This window comes from Siphateles boraxobius, unplaced genomic scaffold (assembly GCF_051911475.1).
Source record: "Siphateles boraxobius isolate OS27281-9 unplaced genomic scaffold, OSU_SipBor_1 20, whole genome shotgun sequence".
NCBI lineage: Eukaryota > Metazoa > Chordata > Actinopteri > Cypriniformes > Leuciscidae > Siphateles > Siphateles boraxobius.
The window spans coordinates 7,479,142-7,503,789 of NW_027508811.1; the positions used below are offsets into that span (position 1 = coordinate 7,479,142).

At 41.4% G+C, this 24,648-nt stretch overlaps 2 protein-coding genes across 2 annotated transcripts in view; both read right to left on the reverse strand.

Annotated features, from left to right (window-relative positions):
- Positions 1 to 122: 122 nt before the first annotated feature.
- Positions 123 to 9,238, reverse strand: LOC143744856 (uncharacterized). The gene is made up of 8 exons (XM_077236549.1): positions 8,671 to 9,238; positions 8,467 to 8,579; positions 7,096 to 7,205; positions 3,349 to 3,523; positions 3,154 to 3,271; positions 2,961 to 3,046; positions 2,709 to 2,797; positions 123 to 1,299 (listed from the first exon to the last, which is right to left on the reverse strand). Exons 1-8 carry the CDS (start codon positions 9,136 to 9,138, stop codon positions 542 to 544), a joined length of 1,917 nt encoding a protein of 638 aa, XP_077092664.1. The 5' UTR covers positions 9,139 to 9,238; the 3' UTR covers positions 123 to 541.
- A 208-nt stretch (positions 9,239 to 9,446) lies between these two features.
- mfsd2aa (MFSD2 lysolipid transporter A, lysophospholipid a) overlaps positions 9,447 to 24,648 on the reverse strand; it is a 33,339-nt gene continuing 18,137 nt past the window's right edge. The window contains exons 8-14 of the mRNA XM_077236590.1: positions 15,838 to 15,959; positions 15,282 to 15,365; positions 14,903 to 14,986; positions 14,705 to 14,817; positions 11,122 to 11,265; positions 10,806 to 10,985; positions 9,447 to 10,676 (exon numbers count right to left, since the gene is read on the reverse strand). Coding sequence (XP_077092705.1) covers positions 10,622 to 10,676; positions 10,806 to 10,985; positions 11,122 to 11,265; positions 14,705 to 14,817; positions 14,903 to 14,986; positions 15,282 to 15,365; positions 15,838 to 15,959 — 782 coding nt within the window. The 3' untranslated portion in view covers positions 9,447 to 10,621. The remainder of the gene's footprint in view (positions 10,677 to 10,805; positions 10,986 to 11,121; positions 11,266 to 14,704; positions 14,818 to 14,902; positions 14,987 to 15,281; positions 15,366 to 15,837; positions 15,960 to 24,648) is intronic.

Here is a 24,648-nt window from a genome sequence, read left to right on the forward strand (position 1 = left end):
TTTCTTTTCCAAAATGACATCAGCTAAATGAAATCAGAAAGAATTGTTCCAGGAACAATGACTAGGCTATACGCACAACCAGATCTTTCCTATAGAAATTACGACACATGAAAAGGCTAGTGTGGGTGGGAAACAAAATATGTCATTTATATTCACAAGGATTAAATTCAAATCACATTTACACAACCGTCACGATGATGTTTGAATAAATGTTGTTCATTTCAGAATATAAATATTTAGTTTGACTTTTCCCTGAAGCATTGCAATGTCATTGTACAGACAGCAAGACCAAACATGTGTTCATACTGCCCGTAACGATCAAAATTAACAGGATGTTCAGATTCAAGCATTGAAAAGGCTTTTTTTGAACATAATGAATGAAAGGGCATTATAATGGAAACCAGGAAACCATGTAACTAAAGTAATTTAACATCCCTCAATTCACAGCTTATCAGTCAAAAACAAGAATTTCATGAAATACTAGTTTTAATTATTCAGCTTTATGTGTTTCTTTGGTTTATTCATCAAAAAATAAATGCATTTAATCATAATAATCATCTGAGTTTTGCTTAAGATCTAGTTTTGTCACAAGACCCTGCTCCACCAGCTCATCAGATCCGACCTGAAACTCTGACGTCTCTTCAAACAATGGAATTAAAAGGAAATCCAAACCTTCCTGTTCCTTTTCAGAAGAATTTTCATCTTCTTTATCCTTTTCCTCAGAGATAAAGGATGGCAGAAACACCTCATGGTGTTGCCCGTCACCCAGTGCTGATTCATCCGTAGTGGAACGCTGATTCATGGTTTCATTGACCATCATAACTGATGTCTTCACGGACTCTCCCACTCTCTGAACTTTAGACCAGTTACTTAGACCCTTATTCAGATCCTGCATCTTCCTCTCTCCAGACCAGCTCAAGGATTCAACCTCAACCTGCTCCATGGAATCGAAATCTGGCCTTTTAGATCCCACAAAGCTCTTACTGATAGCCATCAAAATTTCCACCTCCCCATGTTTCTCTTCCTCATTCTCTTCTCTTTCCTCCTCTATGAGTTCCACTGTGCTGGTGTGAGACTCATGCGGTCTCCTAGCATGGTCCTCCTCAGAAGAAATCAGGGTAACAGAGGCAACAAAGTCCTCGTGCGTGTAGGATCGTTGGGGCTCTTTGGCCAGTTCGGCTTCAAACCAGATGGCGTCATCGTTTCTAGAAGTCATGAGAGTGGAGTTCCAAGTAGAGGAAGGCAGAGTTGAGAGAGGAGGTGCGTCAGAGAAGAGTACTTGATCACTGCTTACGAACCCTGACGCACAGAAAAAAATAGAGGAAAGGTCAAGACTTTTATTTTCTCAATGACCTTTATTACACAGTACATAGGAAATGAAAGCTCTTTTGTGCTAATTTAACAAGTTAACCTAAAACCTAAACACCCAACATTTTACAGAGTACTTTTTATAGCTACAACCTTTGACCTTTAATACATTTATGAAATGCTGAATAATTTGAGACCAAAATAGTACAAATTAAGGAAGCAAATAGAAAAGGTCAGCTCATGATATCTACATAAATTCTAATAAAAGATATTAAGATTTAACTGTTTGTGCGCTAATGACTATGTCAATCAAAATCGGTGTCGTTATTGTTAACTTAAACTGACACTAATTGATACAAAGCTCAAATAAAATACAAATATTAGAAGAAAACTGAAAAAAACATGATTTGTTTTTAAATGTTGCCTAGACGGAAATAAATAAACTAAGTGTATAAGTACTAAAATTACTAAACCTGAAAATAATAATAAAGCTAATAGACACAATAATGGAAAAAAAGCACAACAATATTTACTACAACTTGAATTTTTTAAAAGAAAGTTGAAAATATAAAAATAAAAGCTAATTCAAAATATCAAAAAATTGTCTTCTCCCCTGAAATATTAATAAGCAGAGCACAAGAAAAACTTTTTTTCCCTGCCAGTTTGTAGTGATTGTTTTGTTATCAGTCTCTTTGCTCTTCTTTCTTAGTACTGTTTTAATTATTGCTGTATTATTTATATTTATATTTATATAATAATACACCAAACTCATCAGGCATTAGAGGAGAAAACTCAGAGCAGTTATCTTGGCAAAAGGAGGTTGCAATAATTGTGGCAACGTGAACTAGAGAAAAACTTTCAATTGTTTTACTTTCAATGAAAGGGTAGATCAAAAAAAGATCAAAAGGATAAACAATGCAGATTTATTTACAAAGCCGCCTTTCCTCATATTTACCAAGGGTGCAATATTAGTGGAGGGCACTGTACTGTTATACTTTACATTTGTTTATTATATTAAAAAAATAACTTAGCTATTATTATACTAAGAAATATTTTTGTCTTGATATCTCTGTTAACATGTGGAAACAAATGATGATTTATTGATTTTTTTCTATTTTGGAAAAGCATCAGTTAGGCCAAAATATTAATACTATAATGGTATATAAATAATACTAAAACACAATTTTGTTACATTTGGTACTTTTTTTTGCCTTGTAAGAATTATTCTTGAAACATTCTTCCATGGATATCATGTGCAGGCTTTTTCATCTTTCCAGTCATTGACTTTTTTAACCTACACACCCAAGTAATATGAGGTTTGTTTGTTTTTTAATTTTTTTTAACATATGAATACTCTGATTGATTATTTATGTTCATGGTTATGCTTTTTATATACTTACCTTCATGAACTTTCCGTTTGGTTTTAGTCTGATTGCAGACAGAGTCACAGCAGTCACAGACAGAATCTTGCCCAAACACAGAGATCCATCTAGTAAAGAAGTGGTAAGAGACAAATCTTTAAAGTGAACATCTGTCATGGAAGACATGAATTTACTGGATATTTAGAGAATTTAGTGGGGTGGAATGGAATGGTGTTAAAAGAGTGATTCATGATCTTTATAACACTGAGGCAGATGTTAAGTCTTGTTAACCTTTTGTCTGGGTGCCTGTAAAAACATGACTTCTGCATTGGACTAGGGCCTCCTCCAGACACAGAGAGCTCACAATGGAGTGAGACCTAGAGCAAATCAACACAATGAACACATCATAATGCACACTACAGCATCGCTTTGTCTACAAAATGTTTCAAAGGCGGTGAGAAGAGAATCAAGCGCATACACACACCTGGGCATCTGGAGCCTCAGTGAATTGGAAAGCACCAAATGAGAACTGAACAACATTGTCCGCCTTGGAGAACCGGAATCTCGAAGCACCTGGATTTATCCGGCTTTCCCGTAAACACCTGGATGTGTGTGTGTGTGTGTGAGAAAGTTTTGCATCAATAAATCTTCCACAAAGTTAGCGTTTTGCTCCACTCACCCATAATTGTCTATGATGCTGTATTTGGTGTCTTGTCTCAAGGTGTTAACGGTGGCCACATAACAGCTGTTGATAAAAAGCTTGACCCCAGAGTAATGATGTCGAGTGGAGATCTGCACGTTCACATTCTGACCCAGCAGGTACACAGCAGACCTGACTGGAGAAGACCAGGAGTCTACAGCACAGCCATTACATAAGACCATCAGCATCATTTTACAATCGCCATGAAAGAGAACAAGTTTACAGATTAAATCCCGGTTAGATTAAAAACATGTGTGGTTATGTCTCTGCAAGTAATGGAATGTAAAAAAAAAAAATGCTTCTAAATAAGCTTTGCTGATAACCGTTTGAAGACAAGTTAGACAAGAAGACAAGTATTTTTGAGCAAGTTAGTTAAAGGAGCCGTATGTAAGAACAGGGGCGGTGTAAAGGGGGGATAAACGATGACGATTCTCGAGGCCCATGACTAAGAGGGGGCCCAGAGAAGCCCCCAATAAAATTGTGGTGCTAAAAAAATATATTTGATACTAAAAATTATTAACTTTAAATTATTCTATTTGCTGTTTCCTGGTGTCAATTTTTTTTATTTGTTTAGGAAACACAAATGTCCGTGGGCCCGTCTCCCTCTCTCGATTATCATAAAATGGTTCAGTCCGCCCAAATTGTATCCAGGCAACACAAACAGCTTGACTTCACTTATAGCGGCGGCAGAATACCAACTTGTCGGAAGAGGAAGTGAAAATCCCTCAAAAATCTGGAAGTCAAAAACGGAAAGAGAAAAAAATAAGAGAAGTGAAAGAGGCAAAGGGTCGACAGTATGTTACCCAATATTTCACAAGAAAAGGTGGGTTTGTAAGTAGGCCTAAATTGTTAGTGGACCGCCCGTGACAATGATCGTAGGCTACGGCACTTTTCTGTGCGTACGCACGCTTTGTACACGAGGCCCCAGGTCTCTACGGTAGCATTTTTCTACAAGTTAGCACGTTTCGATAGAGCAGGGTGCAGCGGGTGCACAGTGCACGGCTTTGCCTCACATGCAGCCGGTGTCGGCATCTTTGTACGAGGCTCCGCCCACTTTCAGCACCCTGCTGAGGTCCACACTGTTGCACCTGTCTTGCAAGCAGTCTAACTTCATGAACTCTGATAAAAAATCCTCTGCCAGCTACTGTACAAACTACTATCAGCTGTTTGTGAGGTTTCAGTGCATCTCTTGAAGATGATGTGGAGTTGTATTACTACTACAATGTCCCTTATATTGTCAAACACAGCATGATTCATCTCTGCCAACCATCTTCACATAATACTTTCACATTATCTGATCCAGACCGTCGGCAAAACTCAATTTAAACAGCGCAAAATGACTGCCTGTGGACGTTATAGGTAGAAATGATTATATTTCTGTTTTAATTCACACAATAAATATTTAAACTAGTTTTAATGAAAATTCATGTAGTTTTAGGAAAAGTCAGGGAGCAGCAAGGCTTTGTGATTTATTTAGACAAAGTTATTGACTATGCAAATTTCAAAACGGTCAAAATGACCCCTTGTTCGTTCTAGTGTTACAGATAATAACCATAAGTTTAAATGTTGCGGTTGAAATGACTGCTGGTGCAAGGGAACTCAATTTTCTCCCTATGTTAGGTCAAGAAAACGCTGGAAAAAATAACAATACACAGTTTTAGTTAAACGTTCAATGCAGTCAAACGCACTGTCAAAATCATGCCTAGTTCCAAACAGAGTCAAATGAACCAGCAGCAGCTAATGGTCAGGCGGTCTCCCAACCCCTAACTCCAGCATCCCCTGAATCAGCCCCTGCGCTCCCACATGAAGAAGAAGGTGAGTGGCTATTAGTATTGGTTTAATGGCACCACATTAATGTCTGAAAGTGATACACACAAAATATAAGAGGCATCTGTAGAGTGGAAAAGATTGGCTATAGGAAATTACTTAAATATATGAGTCAAAATACCATAAAAGTGCATGATTTTATGTAAATTAATATGAAAAAAGTCTCAGCTGTGTTGGGGGCCCTGTCAAGATTCTTTTCATGGGGCCCAAAATCCTTGGCAATGCCCCTGTGTAAGAATGTGGCCAAAACTGGTACTGCAATCACTTTCAAATTACTGCAGAGCGGTGTATCCCCTCCCCCTCCTCCCTGACTCCAGGTTGCCAGATACGCTGCAGGATAAAGCAGGAACGTAGGCTGCTACAAGAAGCTTTTTCTGTAGAAGATGTTTTGCAAAGTAATTATATATCGCAAAAATTTACTAATGGCGATTAGCCAAATATAATCGTAAAGATGTACGCTCGTATGTGACAGTAGGCTACATTGTTAGAACAGTAGCTGTTAGTCTAACTTGTAACGGTAGGTATCTGTCATTAAAGTAAGTACAAGCACAAGCCTCTGTCACTGTGTGTAACCGATATCAAAGATACAGCTATTCATTTAGCTGACGCTATAAGAGAAAGCGACCAGCTGTATTTTTTAACTTACCCTGCAGTAAACGTGAATGACACTAAAATATGTGATGTGAAAGATTACGTGTCATTCTATTATTTTTGGCTGTAGAACTAGCATGATAAACAATAATGGGCGTGTTAATGTTGTTTTCCTCAGCCTCTCATCATAATGACAGAGAAACGGGCTCTGATGATGCATTGCTAATGTTAGTAATGACGACTCGCCGTTTTTATTACCCAAACAATTCCTTACCTTTTCAATTCAATGACCCACCTCCTCCATATGAGCTAACGTAACGTTACTTTGCACGAATATGCATAACTTTGTTCGACTGTCATGAATATTTGAAATGTCCATTTACATCAAGTACAAGTTAGCCAAAAATAGATGAATCTTTATTAGCAACGTTGGCGTCTTTCTTCAAATTCTTCTCCGTTTTCAGCCGTCTCCATCTTTCAAAGGCATCTCCTTTACAGATCCTTGTTTTATTTCGGACTTTGTCACGAAATATTTCGGATTCATAACGAGTTTTTTTGGGTTTCGCAACGTTAGACATTTTTTAAATCCGATTCCGACACGTTTGTAGCTGCAGCTGTACCGGTGGTAACTAGCAGAGCTGGCAACCCGGATGCCGCAACACTACTGACTTCGTGATTGGTAGATAGGTTGATGGTGGCGCATCAGACCAAAACACAACTTGACAACATCAACATCAGTTGAGGGCTGCAACTTCACTTTTTAACTGACAATATCCTGGCCGGACTACTGTTGTCAGTGATATAAGTATTTGAAATGAACATGATTTCTTAATGTCTAGTGACAAATCAGGGCCATTTTATGATTAATTGAAATACATTTCTTACATACAGCTCCTTTAATTGTAAATTTTTTTGTATGCACAAGGAGTCTGACAACAGCCGCTATGTTCTGACATCACCATCATCGAATCCGTCTCTGATTACATGAAGAAACAGAAAAAACTGAGATAGACTAAAAAGAACAGCGGAAATGTCTCAAAGATGTTTGAAGAAACCGAGCTGCAAAGCTATACACTGTTGTCAGACTCTTGTTCATACAAAAATCTTTCTGGATTATTACAATTATATAATATATACACACACGTATAAAAATGGTAAAACTTTCAAGAAAAAAAACAACCTTTGTATTGAAGATATGTGATGTTTTTGACAAGTGATGCAGACAGGTAAAAAATGTGATATAAGCTGTTAATGCATAATGATAATGTGTTCCTTCTCCTTTCTTTTTAAACAACAAAAATTGCTCACCGTCCATCAGCTGAATCTGAAAGTCACCAGATCGGCTCCTGATGACTTTGCGGAATGGTGTCTGCAACGTCGGGCTCGGGCTCATGGTCAGGCTGTGCACATGACGGTTACTGAATAACAAACAACAACAGAACAGTGTTTCTACTCATCCTTGACTGTAATAGAAAACATAATCATAAAAGATTATGAAATTACTAAATTTGATTTTTACATCTTAGCCTACATGACAAAGAAATTTCATAATTGTGCCTTTTTCAAAACGTTTTGGATTGATTTATGAATTTATGAGTTAATGTTGATTGTGACTTAAGAATTCTTTAGCATTGTTTTTACGATTGAAACAAGAATCAATCAACAAATTGTTTCCTTGTTTAATTCATGAATGCAAATGTTAATGTAACACGTATGCAGAACCAGTTGAACAAAAAACTTGTTATAATAAAATTAACCTAAAAGTGTCATGGTTTCTGTTCGATTCTGTTAACTCTTATGAGCCTCTGTTGGCCATCAAGAGTCTGCCTGTGGTTACAACTGCTTTCTTACCTTCAATTAACATAATGTTCAGAGTTTTGAAAGTGCTTGATTTTAACTGTTATGTTTTCAAGGTTTGAAAATGCGTTTTCAAAAATCATAAATTTCAAAATCATGTGCAAAAATCATATTCATTTTGCTCTGTGTAATATATATAGTTTTTTTATATCAGTTATATCACAGTACACACAATACATGGAAATGTTTGCATGCACATACATAATTTATATTATATATAAATATTATTTATACATAAAAATATTTCATATATAAATAACAAATTTTTTCTTAACATTTTTCTTAACACATTCATGCGTATGTGTGTGTATTTATATATACAAAATAATTATAAAAAAAGTGAAAGTGCAGAAAAGGTGCTTGAATTTTGCTCTTAAAACTCTGTATGACTTCAAACCCTGTCATTAGATTTTTTTTATGTCTAAAATGCATGATTAAGATGCCTAGGAATATATTAGGCTATCTACATTTAATACTACTATTTCTACTTTGATTATCACATATTTATTTAAAATAAAAATAAAATTTATTTGATAATATAGCCTAATTATTTGAACTCTTTAAAGAATAATAGTAAAACTGGCAAGAACGTAAAAAAAATTCTTAGTAAGAACTGATTCTTATTCAAAACCGGATAAATAAAAAAATGATAATAAAATAAAAATGTAAATAGCCTAGTAATTAATAAAAACAAATTTAATTTAAAAAAATAGTACAAAAGAAAAGTACAAAAGATTATTTTTAAAATAAACAGAACTGAAATATTTCATAACTTTTTAGTGAACAGACTCAAAACCAAACCACGACCTGGTAGGCTATTACCTTTTATACCGACACTCCACGCCCACGTTCACTCTGCGGTGAACGAATTGGTTTCGGTGTAAGAGTGGCACGTAGTGAAGGATATACTTGTGCACTACGTAATCAGGAAACACCTTTCATTTGGAGATGAACCATGTCATTATTTGGCAATAATGATAGATAACAGAGATTCCTAGATTCTTTTGAAATGACGATGACAATCACCTGTTGTTCACCCTGACAGTCCGTGAGCGCGTATTTGAAGAGCAAGTCTTTATGCGGCTCAACGACCCCGTTGCTTTTGCATGTTTCTCCGAGCGTCAGCTCCTCTGTGGAGGCCGAGAACCCGTAGAAAATCTTCTTCACCCTTAAGACGAAACTGCTGCTCGAGCAAGTCACCGAGACGTCCGGGAGGCGGGTGAATTTGGGCAGGTAATCTGGGCCAGGTGGGATCCTCCTCGCAGGAGTTCGGCCCCGGATCCGCAGGACAGGCACCGATCTCTGGCGCGTCGTGTCCGGCGTGTTTTTGAACGGATCACACACTACAAGTTTCCCAGGGCGTTTCTCGCGTGCTGTTTGTGGGAGATCGACTCTCTTATCTGATAAAGATAAGCCACTATTCAACAATGCTGGTCTGGAGAAAATGACAAGAACCGAACCTAGAACTAGGCGAGTGATGCTGTTCACTTTCATATCAATTATCTATAAGTAAATTCTGCTCGTGCTTTACGTATCCTTTATCCTACAGGTGGAAACTAGACAATCAAAAGGCCCTTTGAGAAAACTTCATTTGGTAATCATCAGATGTGATTGGACATTTATAATTGATTTCCGCTCGCACTGTGCGGCATTGGCAACTAGAGGGCGCCTATACATTATTAATAATAATAATAATAATTATTATTGAAAGACTTTTTTAAATCATATTGCGTAATTGTGCTTGGAGTCAATTGTTTTATTTGTGATGACAACAGAATAAAACATGCCAAATTGAGCAGAGATAATTTTTGGCCAGATATTTAATAAGCACAATATAAATACACAACAATGTCAGTACGTTTATAAAGACCATAAAAAAAATTTATAGACATATTGTACATTTTGTAATTGTGTAATGTAAAAAATTAAAACTCTCCCAATAAACCCTCTTTGTCTAGAGACACTTTGTGCTACTGAACAAAAATGTATGCATTTCATCTCATCATTTATAGAGAAACTGCAGGCCCATAATTTTACAGACAGACATTTAACACATGACCCATCAACCACATCCCTCTAGATCAGCACGAATGAGAACCTTACACCATCTTTAAATTCAGTCACTATCCAGTCAGTGAAACAGCCAAACTGCTTCTTTATGTGCACAATCACCTTTTTACCACATAATAAAACACAAACATGGTAAGAAATCCTTACATTTCATGCAGGAAAAAATACTGCACCAATGAACAATAAAATATGTAATCTAAACATTATATTAGTCAGTTAATGGCTCTTTGGCACAGCTGCCGATTCAGGTGATTGATATTATTATGAGCTGTGACTGTGACTAGAATTTTACTTGTGCTTAATACTAGAATCTCATTCGATCAAGTTTCAGAAAATCTCAATATAAGGCAGTATAAACAAATACAGAACCATAAAAAATAAAGTGTAATCTTCCTCAGGCTAATAAACTGCCCTACACAAGCACAATGCCTTCATGAGTTATTTAAACACATTAAAGATTTTTGTTTGTTTGTTCTGTTATAAATATTTTACCCAGAGTGCAAAAAACAAAGCAACAATTCTTCACCACATTGAGGAAATATGTTCTCGAAAAACTGTAACTCAACATTTCCTTCACATTCAAAAACCAAAATATTAATCAAATGAGATAAAAAGAGTTGCAACAAAACAATGTATTAGTAGATGGTAGATTTGAACCTCATAATTTTCTCACTAGTCTCCCTTTGTTGACCAGGGAGAGCTGTAACTGTTACTGAAAGCAGCAAATAGTTGTTATGGTTGTATAAACAAGTAGCTGTCATACAGCAGTGCAGATATATAAGGGTTCCCCTCCATCCTTCACTGGTCCGGTTAACCAGCCGAGTGAGGAAAGTTCATAGATTTCCCTCATTGCCGTGGTTAAGATGTATTTTGGCACCCTCTGTAGGCCAGAGCAGGAACAGTCGTTTCATGCTGTGACATCAGGCTTTAACGCCTCCATCTCAGACTCTTGTTCTTCACTCCTGCAAGGTAAGACATGATAAAATACTAGTTATCAATTGCTGGCATGACTTAAGTAGCACTCATGACATTTTTTGACCCAAGGGTTCACATAAAAAAAATACAGATAGAATCAGAAGCGTATGTCCTACAGCAAAAGCAACTGGAGCACTTTGTTGTTGTTCTGCCTGCGTTCTTCATCAATGGGATATGTTTTAAAGATGAGCAGCCCCAGAGCTATAAGAGCCACAGGAGCAGCCGACACCAACATCTTCAATGTCAGATTCACCGAATCAGACTGAACACAAACTCCCGTCACATAACCTGCAAAGCTAAAGAGATGGAGAGCAAAAGAACCAAAACATGAGAAGATTAAATGTGAAGGCCAGATTGTAAACCCAGATCATGATCTGTTGTCACAAATCAATAAAAGGGCTTTTTAATACAGGCGCAAAAAGGACGAGCTACCTTAATGATAGTGTTGATACTCCAAGCGACACTCCAGAGGCGAATTTGGTAAAGAAAACGTAGAAGGAGTAGAAAATAGCTTCATGGCCTTGAGAGGTAGGATTCTGGACTTTAAAATCATCTACCACATCTGGAAGCATGGACCTGAAACAGAAGCACATTTATGTCATTAATGCTTACATTCACTCGCTCTCTTTTAAAGTGGTCCACGGGATCAGATGTGTTCGTTTCCTGGTTTCACGAGTTTATAAAACTATTAACAACTTCATATGACTTTTTACTCAGGGAATGTATATAATTTACTCCTGTGACTGAGAGGAACACATGAAAACAGTTGTACTGCTTCATATTTATCTCTTTCCTGTCATTTAAAAGTATGTGCAAAAATATATATGAAATAATGTCTTCATTTGTTTTCATGAATGTTTGTTTTGTGTTTACCAAAGTTTGTTGTTTTTAAACATAAATATTAAAACTTTTTCCTGACTGAACTTTCCAGTGAAGCATCAAAGTGTCAGTTGCATAGTTCTCAGATTTCATCAAAAAGATCTTCATTTGTGTTCCGAAGATAAACGGTTTAGAAAGACGAGGGTGAGTAATTAATGACAGAATTTTTTATTTTTTGGGCTGAATATCCCTTAGAAAATGTACCGGCCATAAATATTTTTTACCAGCCATTAAACTGTTTATGCAAAAACAGGTTATGACACCAACATTTTAGATACCAGTGAAAATTCTCCCTTCCCATTTCAATACACCGCTAAAACTACTAGCCTAACTACGGTAATATAAATTTAAATCATTATTAAAAGACAAGTAATGGTAGTTTTCAAGTAGAGACACTAAATAAAGTAATCAAATTTAAAATAACACTGGATAGTCTTCAATGTATAAATTAAACAAATTAATCCTTATTATTCGGTATACGCTAACACAGAAAGCGAAAATTCTCGAGACAGCATTTGTCCAAATTTCAATCTTAACCGTTCTATTTCATCAGAAACGATCTTAAAACAGGGCTTTAATTGTAAAATACCGAATTTGTCCTTTAACATTAAAACCCAGACAGCAGCGGGAATATTAGGCTGCTGTCACTTTAAGACTAATGCATGTATCCAATATACTTATAGTACACATGCCTTTTCTTTCTCGACTGATTTTACATTCACTTAAGCAATAACTGACAGTTTACTAGGATACTCGTAGAGACAGGCATTTTTTGACTCAATTTTGCGCAAATTTGGCTGTTCAAACGCAAGACGACGTGAAAGAGAGCTCAGAATTTGCGCGCTGTCTGAGACGCAGCTTTCAGAGATCTGCTTTGGATTTGTGCGCACACTAAACTTCCCACACAGTGCGTGAGTAACGAAATGAGCTCCCTTTTGCATCTTCTTACACTTGAAAATTTAAATTGGCAAGGCTTAAACTTTCATGTCGATGCAACACCATCCCGTCAATGTCCAGAGCGTCATTCATGTTTGTTCAAGTTAGTGTTGTCACAACACTGCACTGTTAGAATTCATACAAATTTACCAGGAATCTGGCAATTGACACGGTTTAATTTACTTACCAATGCCGATTCTTACTCACATTTGCAGGGATTAAAGTTCTCCGTCGCTACGACGGATTTCCGTTAATTGCAGCGAGTCTATGATTGATTTCCATCAATTGCAGGGTTCCCATCTGTCCATGCCTTAAATTCACTTTTCATAATTTTAAGGCTGTAAATATGCTTTCGTTTCTCAAATAGAGTGATAAATGTCATAATTTTAGTTTGAATAGGTCTTAAATTAAGGAAAGACGAGGTGCTACAAATAAAAAATGCGTGCTACACCCTGCTGAGGGGGATGTGATAAAGCCTGGATTGGAGCGAAAGCACGTTCCTCTCTCCACTCTAAGCATTCTGTAATCACTTCGCTTTTGGTCCACTCTGGGTTTTCAATTCCCGCTCACGGAAAAACTGCTCCGTGTTCACTTTTGGAGAAGTGCATGTCAGGCTACAGCTGGTTTGCTGCGGTCCGAATCCGAGCGCGTTCGTTCCCAGCGCCCCCCGCAGCGTTGGTCTTGTTTCACACTCAACTTGATTCTATCGAACCCTGGTGCGTTTGCGTGCATATTACGTCATCGCAAACGCGCACGGCGCATGATAGAAAACAGAACGCGGGTCAATATTGGCCGTGCCTCAATACCAAGTACGCAAACTTCGGACTTGCGTCCTTGGTAATTCAGACTTGCCAAGTTCGACTCAGGAGAACCGAACTCCCGAGAACAAGAGGACGGGAGTCCGGTTATTCTGCAAATGGAACAGCGCGTTCTTGATCGCGTCACTCAGCTCATTCTGGCTACTCCGGTCTTTATGTATATTTTAGGCAACAATAAAACGAAATATGGTATAAAATACAACTCTGCCTCTTTTCATCAACATTAAAACGAAATGTATATAAAACACCTCTTTTCATTTATAAATGAACATATTATCATAAACATATTGGCCACACAAATGTGGTTCAGGCAATGCACATTGATTACTTCACTGCATATATTTATAACAAGACGAAATATAAAACACAACCCTGCTGCTTTTTGTTTTCATTTTAAAAATGTGAAACATTAGGCTACTGATCATTAAAACTGACATTTAACAAACAGAGACAGGGTTGTACCGTTTTATTTTATTATGCATGTACACATAAAGTGAAGAGAATGCATAGTAAAATATATATAAATAAATATTTTATATATTTTAGAATATATAACATTACACAACCCTGTCTCTTTTTGTTAAATGTCAATTTTAATGATCAATAATATCCAGTATAAAAGTATAAGTAGCCTAAAAGGTAGGCTATAAGAAGCTATACAATGAGAAATAAAGCAAACAATTCAGTCAGACTTTAGCTTTGTAGCCTATTATAGAGCTGACTAAAGTTAAATAGCCTAAATATATAAAGTTATGAAACTTCACTTTGCCCTCAGCCAAAACGATTTGCCACGGAACAAACTATATATTAATATAGTTTAGCATTGTTTGGTCTTATAAGATAAATAAAAACATGCTCTGAAAAGTTATGTAGATGCTTGATTATTTGTCAAGCTAAGTAATTCTTTTTCATAGATTAAAATAGATTTTAAAATACGCAGACTGGCAATATTAAAGCGGATTAAAACATCTCCCCTTAAAACGCTATTGGTCTCGACAATTTAAATAAAGTTAAAGGAATATGACTTGGCCTGAAGGAAAGTTCAGTCAGCAGAATTTTTTTCACTTTAATACCTGAATCATTTGGCATGGCATGTCAATATTCCCCAATGATTCAGTTGTTTTTAAAGAAGTCATATTTCTAATGGCCTTTTGTTATAGATGCTTCCATTTAATATCAACTAGCAAACATCCTGAAATACATCTCTGTCTCCTTTCTCTTTGACTACAGCACAACTTAAGTTAACACATGCCAAAACTACCTATATCTCACTCCTCTGTTCATTACTATTGATTAAAGCTTTAAAAAAAATACTCTGAAAATATTCATTTCTGTTCTGACACTTAATGTTTCTGTAATGTGCACCACAGACAAACACTCACCAGGGCAGGAGGAAGGCCGCTGCCACACTAGCACCAGCTGCGATGGATACGACGTAGGACACGATGAGACTACTCTCTACACACACCACCAGGATAATGAAGGGCACAGCCCACTAAAAACACACACACACACAAGATTAATCATCACTGCCATCGCACACATCTCTCAATAACGTAACCGGACAATCAAATACCCACTGTGATGCCGATGTATACAGCAGTCTTTTTCCCAAATCGGCATAGGAACCACTGCCACATGGGAATGGTAAGAGTGGCAGACAACTAGGAGGACAAATTGCACAAACATTTATTTACGTCTGACCACTACAAAACCTCATTACCATATTATGCAAGAGTCAGATAATAGTGTTCATCTGCACACACTGCTGAAGTTAAAAAGTTTTTTCATCTGTTGCCTAACAGTCATGCTGCTTTTTAAACTAGAAAAGCATGTCTTTCATCACTATGGAGACTGCTAACCTCATCTAAACCCGAGAGTGCTCTTATAACACGAAACCAAACCATTTAGAAGCGTACAAAAACATTTATTCAAGTGGTCGGTTGAAAACACTCTCACCATGATGACCAGTAAGATGTTCTGAAAATCCTCTCTGAATCCCAGCGTGTACTTGATGAACAAAGCAAAATTTCCCTCCAGCAGCTGAGAAAGAAAAAACAGACAGACGAACTGAGATTCCTTCAAATGATTGATGATTATTGTCCATACAGTGTCTTCATTTCATACCCAACTTCAATCTCAAACCAATTCTGAACTTCACTTTTGTCCGCAGACCTGTCCTAATGCTGACTGTTATTCTAAACCTAATCTCTTGCATGGCAGCGTCTCTCTCTCTCTCTCTCTCTGTGGCTCTCTTTGTTTTAACACACATAGCCTATCTCTGTAACAGAGCTGTGACGTGGTCAGTTCCAGAAACTGCTTTCACTTAAACATACTATCACAGACATTCATGGCCTGAGAATTTGTCAGTTAAAAGAAAACATTTTCATCTTTTGTAAACAATGTGGAATCTGGGATATCTCTCAACATAAATTAGGAATTAAAATAAGTACATTTCAGCATATGCGAACAAACATGCATGCCTTTTTAAAAGACACCAACATGTTTTTATTACCATGAAGGCCAGAGAAGTGAAGAGGAAGGCCAGCACCAGTTTAACATAGGGCCCGTGACCTATTACCAGCCGCAGACCGGTCTGAAACGACACATGCTTTTGTGCTTTTAAACCACCCTGATCTGAAAAAGATGGAGGAAATCATTAAATGCATCAAAAAACACTTCCAATGTTATAACAATTATAGAAATAGACAAGGGTTTCCTAAACTGGGGTTTGTGAATCAATGAAAAGCTAATAAAATAAAAATGTCAAATGAAAATAAATCATTTAAAAAATGGTCTCACTTTAGATTAGAGTCCAATTCTCACTATTTACTAACTATTAACTATGACCTTTGCTTTAAGAAACTCCCAATTACTGCTTATTAATAGTTAGTAAGGTAGTTAAGTTTAGGTATTGGGTAGAATCAAGGGATGTAGAATATGGTCATGCAGAATAAGACATTAATATGTGATTTATTAGTGCTAATAAACAGCCAATATCCTAGTAATACACATGCTAATAAGTAGTTAATAGTGTGAATTGGACCCTAAACTAAAGGGTTACCAAAAAATAAACAAAATAAAACATTTAATAAAAAGATTAAATATCAGAGAACCGTGACCATGTGAATGTGTTGTTAAATTATTTAAATATTAACTTAAAATCTCAGGAGGGATTTCAAGTAAATATTTTAGGTTAAAGTTTAACAAAAAAGTTTGGAAATACCCGAGTTAGACTACTATATGAACTCGACAGAAGAATTTTAAAATGTATATAAAAAAAAAAAAAAAAAAAAAAAAAAAAAAAAAAAAAAATATATATATATATATATATATATATATATATATATATATATATATATATATATATATATATATATATATAAAATACTTCAATACTATGATCATTTAACCCCTTAACCCGTTAACCGTCACTCCCCCACCCCCTTTTGATAATTGACATTAAAATGCACTGTACAAACTTAAATGGTTGTAATTCAAGAATGCTTTGGAATATAGACCTAAGTTTGGCCTTGTTTTAAAGAAAACAATCAGCAGATTATTACTGAAGTGAAAGCAATTAAAATATGAAAAAGTTATGGAAGTTATAATTTAAAGTAAATCAAATATACTTTATTGATATATATATTTTTAATATAAAATAAATATTTTACAAAATATTTTTTAATATAAAATTACTATTAAATGAAAGCTATATTTCTAACCAAGTAGTGTTCCAAATTTAAAGTTGATATCACAAAAATTGAAGTTCCCATGAGATTTTGTTTAGGCGTTATACCAAAAATAGCCACCGGGTGCCATTGAATTCCATTGAATTTAATTGTATGCATTCTGCCATAACAAATTAATAAATTTCTATCCAAATATCACTTCTGTCACTAAATCTGGAACCTTGAGACTCAGACCTTTCTGACAATATGTGTTTTGTCAAGATTAGAAAAGGTTTTGATAATAAATTATGAAAGATGATGCCCAAAAGGGGAGGGGCCTAATAAAAAAATAACGTTCCCTATCGGTCAGTCACTACAACGTAGGTCATGACTGACCAATAGGAATCTCGCTAGAGAGGCCAATCTACTTCGAGTGAAACTAAAACAACCCAATACACATTGGCGTGCAATCATTTGCATCAGCTGCGCGCCCTCGTTAGCGCGGGTATAAACGAGCAGCTGGTGCGATTGCACACTAGCTTTTTGCTTCGGAGCCAAACACTTCGATGTCTCTGCTTTCAGTTGAAACCAACTACTACGAGCCTTTCTGGACCTCTCCTTCCCGGTGCGGGCGTGACAGCACGGCAGCGCGAGCAGTTTCTCTTTCTCTCTCTTCTTTTTTTTGTTATTTTAAAAACTGAGCAAAGAAAAAAGAGCTGTTTTAACAGCTGGTGAGGTGCGCTTCAGAGCGCTTAAAAGCTGTTATAACAGCTGGTAAGGTGCGCCTGGCAAGCGCTCAAAAGCTGTTGTAACAGCTGGTAAGACCTCCAGCGAGAGAGATCCAGTGCACAGACGGGTGCACATTCCCGTCTGTGATCGCTGTGGCTGTTCCCCTGCGTGCTTCAGCACCAGTGAGAGTAGTCCCTAAAAGAGCTTACACAGATAGTTCGCGTCTTTTTCAAGATGACGTTCTATCTGTGTGTTTCTGGATGCGGTCGTTACCTGGGGTCGCGGGATGGTCACGATCGCTGCCTCGTGTGTCTGGGCCTCGAACACGCACAGGCAGCGTTCGTGGATGAGTCATGTACCCATTGTGGGAAGATGACCATCTCGGAGCTGAGGTCGAGACTCACGTTCCTGCAAAGGGGCGGAGTCCCCGTGCCTGCACCTCGTTCCAACCCCCCTTCGCGGGTTGCTTCGGGCAGTGACACGGGTGACCTGAGGATTACAGTGAGCGCGCTTCCTTCGGGGAACCAACCCCCTAGGAACCCTCACTCCTCTCATGCTCCGCAACCAGTTGAGCTGCCAACGGAACGTTCTGGACCGTCCTCGAGATGTGTACCGGTCGTTTCGTTCGGCGCTCCCTGCGACGACCAGATGTCGATCGCTGCATCGGAGGGTGGGTCAGACCTCTCTGCGGACGACGGCTCGGAGCCGCTGCCTCCTTCAGGTGTGTCAGCGGTGCCCGAGTCGGACCCGGAGATGATGGCCATGCTTTCCCGGGCCGCCAACAGGATCGGGCTCGTGTGGAACCCTCCACCGTGTCCCGAGCCCTCGAGGTTGGACGATTGGTATCTCGGGGTGGCGCGCGCTGGTTCTCAGCAACCCACCCCAGTGCCTTTCTTCCCGGAAGTGCATGAGGAGCTCACAGGGACGTGGACGGCACCTTTTACTGCCCGAAACCGTCTCGGTGGCTCCTCCTCCCTCACCACCCTTGATGGCGGGGCAGCTAAGGGATACGCGCGTATCCCGCCAGTGGAACGGGCCGTTGCTATGCAACTGTGCCCTAACTCCACTTGGCGTGGAGAACCGTGTCTTCCTTCCCGGGCCTGTAAGTACTCGTCGGACCTGACCGGCAAGGCTTACAAGGCCTGTGGGGAAGCTGCCTCTGCCATGCACGCTATGGCGTTGTTGCAGGTTCATCAGGCCAAGGCACTGAAGGACCTGCACGAGGGTGGTCATGATCCACAAGTTCTCCAAGAACTTCGTGCCGCAACTGACCTCGCGCTTCGTGCGACGAAGGTCACTGCGCAATCAGTGGGTCGTGCGATGTCCACACTAGTGGTCCAGGAACGCCACCTCTGGCTGTGTCTGGCTGACATGCGGGAGACCGACAAGATCAGGTTCCTTAACTCCCCCGTGTCCCAGACCGGCCTCTTCGGCGACGCGGTGGAGAACTTCGCCCAGCAGTTCTCGGCTGTACAGAAGCAGACTGAGGCCATTAAACATATCCTGCCGCGGCGGTCAGCTGCTGCCTCCACCCCACCGCCCGCGGCTCCTCGGTCTGCTCGTCGCCGTCCGCCTGTGTCTGCCCCTGCTCCCGCGCCGCAGCAGCAGCCTCCATCCAAGCGGCACCGTGGAGCCAGTCGCAGGCAGGGCGCCCCGCCCGTCCAGGCCCCCGCCAAGAGGGGCGGCAAAGCCAAAGGTAAGCGGCCCTAGGACGGGCGACCCAGAGGTGGAAGGGACTGCTCTCCAGGAGACGATGACTGCATCGCTCCCTCCCCCGGAAGAGGGCTGGGTGGAAAATCCTTTGTTTCGTTTTGTTTGTGTTCCGCCGCTGGCCTTAAAACCAGCGGTACCCAAATTTTCAATAAAAGAGCAGTTTCTATCATCTCTGGGTCCGAAGAGGGCCCGGAGAGTAGTGGGGGGTCAGAATCCTCACCACTCTCATCCGCCTCTTCTATCGCCAGCCGGCAGCTGCGTACGGTCCGAGAACGCCATCGAGCCGCCTCCCGCACCTCCTGCCCCGTGGAACCAGGTAAGTGCTGCACAGCACACTCAGACCCCGCTACGGGCCGCCTCCCAGAGAGAGCCTCCCGAGCTGCGTCCCTGTGTTCCACCTCGCTGCCCCACTCCGGGTACGCCTTCGGTCCCTTTGGTCCCGCTTGTACGGTCTCTGCGAGCCTGGTTAGCGCTCCCCAGGCCGTCTCGCTGGCTCATTCGAACCATCAGGCTCGGCTATGCGATTCAGTTCGCCCGGCGTCCCCCCAAGTTTCGGGCCATCCACTCCACTACAGTGAGAGCAGCCGATGCCCATGTCTTGCGTGCGGAGATCGCAGTCCTACTGGCGAAGGATGCGATAGAGCCGGTCCCTCCAGCCGATATGAGGTCAGGGCACTACAGTCCCTACTTCATTGTACCCAAGAAAGGTGGAGGGTTACGACCGATCTTGGATCTGCGAGTTTTGAATCGGAGCCTCCACAAGCTACCGTTCAAAATGCTCACGCAGAGACGCATTTTCGAATGCATCCGTCCCCAAGATTGGTTTGCAGCGATCGACCTGAAGGACGCGTACTTTCATGTCTCGATTCTTCCTCGACACAGGCCATTTCTGCGCTTTGCGTTCGAGGGTCGAGCATATCAGTACAAAGTCCTACCCTTCGGGCTGTCCCTGTCCCCCCGTGTCTTCACGAAAGTCACGGAGGAGGCCCTTGTTCCCATGAGAGAACAGGGCGTTCGCATCCTCAACTATCTCGACGACTGGCTCATACTAGCACACTCTCGAGATCAGCTATGCGAACACAGGGACCTAGTGCTCAGGCACCTCAGCCAGTTGGGTCTTCAGGTCAACTGGGAAAAGAGCAAACTCTCCCCTGTGCAGAGGATCTCTTTTCTCGGTATGGAGTTGGATTCGGTCGCCCAGACAGCGCGCCACACAGAGCAGCGTGCTCAGTCGGTGCTGAACTGCTTGAACACGTTCAAGGGCAGGACAGCGGTCCCACTGAAACTCTTTCAGAGGCTCCTGGGGCATATGGCAGCAGCATCAGCGGTAACCCCGCTCGGCCTGCTACATATGAGACCGCTTCAGCACTGGCTTCACGGCCGAGTCCCGAGATGGGCGTGGCATCATGGCACTCACCGGGTGGCAATCACACCGGCGTGCCGCCAGACCTTCAGCCCGTGGTCAGACCCCTCGTTCCTGCGGGCAGGAGTCCCCTTGGAACAGGTGTCCAGGTATGCTGTGGTATTCACAGATGCCTCTGCCACCGGCTGGGGTGCCACGTACAACGGGCATGCAGTGTCAGGGGTGTGGACGGACCCTCAACTGCATTGGCACATCAACTGCCTCGAGTTGCTAGCAGTACATCTCGCCCTGACCCGCTTGAAAAGACGGCTACAGGGCAGGGACGTGCTGGTCCGTACGGACAACACTGCGACCGTTGCGTACATCAACCGACAAGGTGGTCTACGCTCCCGTCGCATGTCGCAACTCGCCCGCCATCTCCTCCTCTGGAGTCAGAAGCATCTGAGGTCGCTTCGAGCCATGTATGTCCCCGGCTTGCTCAACCGTGTGGCCGACGAGCTATCACGAGCTGTGCTCCCGGGAGAGTGGCGACTCCACCCCCAGGCGGTTCAGCTGATCTGGAGAGAGTTCGGGGAGGCTCAGGTAGACCTGTTTGCCTCCTCAGAGACCTCCCACTGCCAGCTGTTTTACTCCCTGACCGAGGGAACACTCGGCACGGACGCACTGGCACACAGCTGGCCCCGGGGCCTTCGCAAATATGCGTTTCCCCCAGTGAGCCTACTTGCGCAGACACTGTGCAAAGTCAGGGAGGACGAGGAGCAGGTCCTTCTGGTGGCTCCCTATGGCCCACCAGGACTTGGTTCCCAGAACTCATGCTCCTTGTGACAGTCCCTCCCTGGCCCATTCCTCTGAGGAAGGACCTTCTGACTCAGAGACGGGGCACCCTATGGCACCCGCGTCCAGACCTCTGGAAACTCCATGTCTGGTCCCTGGACGGGACGCGGAGGGTTTAGGTGACTTACCCCCTGAGGTACTTAACACCATCACTTCAGCACGGGCGCCGTCCACGAGACGTGTTTACGCCCTGAAGTGGAACCTGTTCGTCGAGTGGTGTTCTTCTCGCCGAGAAGACCCCCGAAGATGTCCGATAGGGTCTGTGCTTTCCTTCTTGCAGCAGGGGTTGGAGCGTAGACTGTCTCCCTCCACCCTCAAAGTACATGCTGCCGCTATTTCAGCTTATCACGACCACATAGATGGCAAAGCAGTGGGAAAGCACGACCTGGTCGTCAGGTTTCTTAGGGGGGCGAGACGATTAAATCCTCCTCGACCCCCCTACATACCCTCTTGGGATCTTTCTCTGGTGCTTCGAGCACTTCAGGATGTTCCCTTTGAGCCTCTGCAGTCAGTAGACTTAAAGCTTCTTTCCATGAAGACTTTGCTGCTGGTTGCACTGGCCTCTGTCAAGAGGGTAGGAGACCTGCACGCTTTTTCGGTCGACGAATCGTGCCTAGAGTTCGGGCCGGGTGACAGCCACGTGGTACTAAGACCCCGGCCTGGCTATGTGCCCAAGGTTCCTACCACTCCCTTCAAAGACCAGGTAGTGAACCTGCAAGCGCTGCCTTTGGAGGAGGCAGACCCAGCCCTGGCTTTGCTCTGTCCCGTTCGCGCTCTGCGTATGTACGTGGACAGAACTCAAAGCGTCAGGACCTCAGACCAGCTCTTTGTCTGTTACGGAGGCCAGCAGAAGGGAAAGGCTGTCTCCAAGCAGAGGATGGCCCACTGGATAGTGGATGCCATCGCCTTGGCTTACCAAGCACAAGGCGTGCCCTGCCCGCTCAGGTTGCATGCACACTCCACGAGAGGCGTTGCATCCTCCTGGGCGCTGGCACGTGGCTCCTCGCTAACAGATATCTGTAGAGCTGCGGGCTGGGCGACACCTAACACGTTCGCTAGATACTATAGCCTACGTGTAGAGCCGGTGTCCTCCCGTGTTCTCACCCTAGACGGGTAGAAGCACTGAGAGGTCTGGCTCTGTCGGCTTGCTGCACCCTACTGTGCACCCTTATTGCTCCAGAGTAAAACCTGTTGAGTCCTCCAAAACCCCTCGGCCCGGACTTGGCGGAGCGTCCGGCGCCAGGCCCTTATCCGCTGAATCCTTGAGAACCGGATCTGGGCTGGGTTCCATTTGTGTGACCCTACGGGGATCCCATATGTGTATATTCCACGGCTGCTCCTATGGGAAGCCCGTGTCTTTCCCTTGGGCTAAGTCACCCTTTATTTCATATGCAGTACAGCCTTCGGCTAGTCCATATGCATTTCCACATAACTCTTTGAAGAAGTGGCTTCCGCAGCGTTCCTTCCTAAACAGAAAGGCACGCTTTCCCAGTGTTATCCAATATCTCACTGTATGGGTTATTACGGAACAACAGTGTCAGACTCACTCTGTGTAAGCCTCCGCCTATCGTCCTTCCAGGCAAGAAGGTGTAGAGGCTTGCACGGGGGCGCTGGATGGGGTGCAGCGGCTGTGGCGCTTTGGTAGGGATTCCTATTGGTCAGTCATGACCTACGTTGTAGTGACTGACCGATAGGGAACGTCTCGGTTACATATGGTAACCCTCGTTCCCTGAGGGAGGGAACGGAGACGTAGGTCCCGTCGCCACATCCGCTGCCGCCCGCCGGGGCGGCCAGCTTTCTCAGGCTTGGCTCCTCAGCAAAAAACTAGTGTGCAATCGCACCAGCTGCTCGTTTATACCCGCGCTAACGAGGGCGCGCAGCTGATGCAAATGATTGCACGCCAATGTGTATTGGCTTGTTTTAGTTTCACTCGAAGTAGATTGGCCTCTCTAGCGAGATTCCTATTGGTCAGTCATGACCTACGTCTCCGTTCCCTCCCTCAGGGAACGAGGGTTACCATATGTAACCGAGACGTTTCTATGATAACTGAACCATTATACTTTTTATACTTTTTTGAGGACGCCTTACTTTACTTTTTAAAATAAAATTTTATCTTTTTTTATTGACAAATACTAGATTATGTTTTATTATGAACTTTTAGCATTAAAAACCAAAGTTTAAATTATTAAAAGTGTGTGCGTCGACTTTTTGTGACAAAGCTCAGAAACTCCTGTAATGACGTCGATTTTTTGAGGCGCACTCTTGTCATAAATTCATATATTACTGTTCATTCATAATTTGTAAGAAAAAAACAGCGATAAATTCATATATTACTGTTTATTCATAATTTGTAAGAAAAAAACAGCGATAAAAGATCTATTTAGGAGTCTTAGACCATTCCAACAATATATAGTTTGTCATAATTAGATTAGGATTTAATAGTAATATAGCGAAGTAAAGTTAGATATCCCGCTAGCGGGATGGTGACAGTTAAACAACTTGAGAAATTAACATTAACCAAGATTAATAAATGTTATAAAAGTATTATTCATTTTTAGTTCATGATACCTAAAGCATTAGTTAATCAATGAACAATTTAATGTAACTATTGGAGATGCACAATATATCAGCCACATATCAATATCGGCCGATAAATGGTCATTTGTAATGCTATCATTATCGGTCCGATAAAAAAATTAGGCCAATATATTAAAGCCGATAGAACATTTATTATTTCCTTCAGCTGGGACACTTCAGATGCGCACTGTTCGCCATGATGTTTTGGATTGCTTGAAATAAGTGGAATCACTTCGAAAAGGAAAATACACTTAAGTGCAACATGTGCAGCGCAAGTCCGTCATATAGGCTACATAAAATTATAAAGAGAACACGATGTCACACTGGTGAAGATCCAAAGATGAGGAAGAGTTATACCATGACTTGTACAAATATAATATATACAGATATTGTGCAGATATAAGTTGTAATATTAAGTTTATGTAGTATCAATATCTTA

What these genes read in the sequence shown, in the direction of transcription:
- LOC143744856 (XM_077236549.1), bottom strand. Translation starts at nt 9,138, where the DNA reads ATGAAAGTGAACAGCATCACTCGCCTAGTTCTAGGTTCGGTTCTTGTC. An exon ending in TCAGATTCAGCTGATGGACG is followed by an intron (nt 3,524 to 7,095) that starts GTGAGCAATTTT and finishes GCTGTGCTGTAG; the next exon opens with ACTCCTGGTCTTCTCCAGTC. An exon ending in CTGAGGCTCCAGATGCCCAG is followed by an intron (nt 3,047 to 3,153) that starts GTGTGTGTATGC and finishes GATTTGCTCTAG; the next exon opens with GTCTCACTCCATTGTGAGCT.